Here is a 2197-nt window from a genome sequence, read left to right on the forward strand (position 1 = left end):
ATAGCACCTATTTTGGTCATGTTGTCAGAAGGGACGATTCCTTGGAGAAGGATGTCATGCTTGGTAGGGTGGAGGGTCGACGAAAGAGGGGGTGGCCTTCAACGAGATGGATTGACACGGTGGCTGCGATGATGGGCTCAAGTATAGCAGGGATCGTGGAGCTGGCATGTATGGGGTTGCTATGAGTCAGAAATGACTCGACAGCAACCTAACAACAACAACAAATATGTTAAAGGAAAAACAAAATGAGCTCCTCTATTTGGTGCTGTGAGCAGCCAAGGCCCTGTCTCCATGGTGGCAGCCTGGCATGGAAGCCACCAGGTCATCCAGCACACTGTAGGATGTGGTTTGCTGAGCAGAGAAAACGCTTAGCTTCATAGTTACCTGCCATCAATGAGGACTGGAGGCTCAGGAGTTCCAGGTATGCCTAGCCTGGTAGACCCTCCAGAGAACTGTACTCACATCTCCTACTTGGCCAGGGCCCAGTACCATCCTGTTAGAGGGTCCTGGGGACACAGTGACATCAGCAGGTGCCTCATTTCCATATCTGTAGGGTGGTACTTAGAACACAATGTCCTCTTTTATTTGGTTTTGCTTTTAAAACTGAAAGATCAGAGACTATCCTGAGTTTAGAACAACTTAGCTTGTGGCAAGTATGAGAAATGGTGAGTAAAAGGAGGTCAAATTCATCATAAAGATCTGGAGACCCAAACAGGTTTTACAATAATAATAAAAAAGGCTTTATAATTCAATAGGGTGGGTCAGTTGCTGCTCTCCAGCCATTCCCAGGAGGGAGAGGCACCCACAGCTGCTTACCACCACCTGTAGGGAGCCAAGGATTGGGTCCCCAGGTCATAACCAGGGAGTCCAAAGCAAAGGCATTTAGAACAAGAAGGTTACTTCTCAGAGGATGGCTCACCCCCTTGGCAGTCTCCCTGGAAACCAGGGGGAAACAACCTGCAGTCTCTTTCTAAAGACAAGTAGTAAGTACCTTGGACTGGCCCACCTGCTTTCCAACCTCTGTTCCCATCCCATGCACTCCTGGGCATCTTCTGTAGATTCATGACCTTTGGTCATGATTTAATGCTAAACCATCTCCTCTGAATCTCTGACAATGCTTCGCCTCCTCTATCAGCTACCTCATAGCCAGAGCAACCCCCCCACACACACATACACACACACCTGCACTGTCTAGGTGTGAACGCTCAGACCACAGCCCATTGACTCACGTGCTGACACCCTTATGCCCTTCACCAAGTGAAACGTAACTTCGAGGGTGATCATGGTTCTCTGTGTGCTTCAGATGCTCAGACTGGGACAGGGTGTCCATAGGCAATTCACATGCAGAGCTCTCCATATCACTTCCATGGTCACTGTTCCAACCACATCCCACACCGGGCAGCTCCTCAACTCCACACACCTCTCATTCCCACCTTCTTCACAACTCTCTGCAGTCCCTATGGCCCACCAGACAAAACTGCATGCCTTAGTATGGCATTCAAGATTTACACAATTTAGTCTCCATTGCTCTTTTCTACCTTTTCTCCTTTTGCCCCCAAAATAAACCCTCTTCTCCTCTGGTCAACAAGCTTCTTCTGATCAAGTTTCCTACCCTTGCTCCACAATCTCACTCTTAAGATTTATCAAAATCCTTTCTACCTGATGGAAATACGAGGAGCTCTCGTAGCATAGTACCTAAGGCACTTGACTACTAAACAGAAGGCTGGTGATTCAAACTCACCAGCCACTCCTCGGAAGGAAGATTGGGCAATCTACTTCTGTAGTGATACTGCCTCGGAAACCTAAGGAGGGGTCGCTAGGAGTCAGGTCTGACTCGACGGCACACAACAACATGATGGAAATATGGTGATTTTTCTTCTGAGTTCCTGCATTTTCCAAACTTTATAAAATGAATATTGTTGTAAGAATTGATCTCAAAGGGTGAAGGCTAAGATAACGAACTAGGCACAAGGACTGCACAGACGCTCTTCAACAAAGAAAAGGGAAACCAATTAACACAGACACAGAAAATAATCTAGGACCCCTGAGCCGTGAAGGGAAGGATAGAAAAGTGGACTAAACCCCAACTAGCAGAAGAATTTGCGTGAAAATACCAAAAAAGGAGACACACAGACCTGCGGTCTGGCAGCAGACTGAGCAACCCTGACGGCACAGACGACATGACTTGGAGATTCCC

The 2197-nt window shown here is 47.5% G+C and overlaps 1 protein-coding gene across 1 annotated transcript in view; it reads right to left on the minus strand.

Moving 5' to 3' along the window:
• LOC103211939 (nudC domain-containing protein 3-like) overlaps positions 1 to 1330 on the minus strand; it is a 192937-nt gene extending 191607 nt beyond the window's left edge. The window contains exon 1 of the mRNA XM_007957929.2: positions 1230 to 1330. Coding sequence (XP_007956120.2) covers positions 1230 to 1330 — 101 coding nt within the window. The remainder of the gene's footprint in view (positions 1 to 1229) is intronic.
• Between the last annotated feature and the right edge of the window lie 867 nt (positions 1331 to 2197).

This window comes from Orycteropus afer, unplaced genomic scaffold (genome assembly GCF_000298275.1).
Source record: "Orycteropus afer afer isolate SDZICR_OR568_19922 unplaced genomic scaffold, OryAfe1.0 scaffold00823, whole genome shotgun sequence".
Lineage (NCBI taxonomy): Eukaryota > Metazoa > Chordata > Mammalia > Tubulidentata > Orycteropodidae > Orycteropus > Orycteropus afer.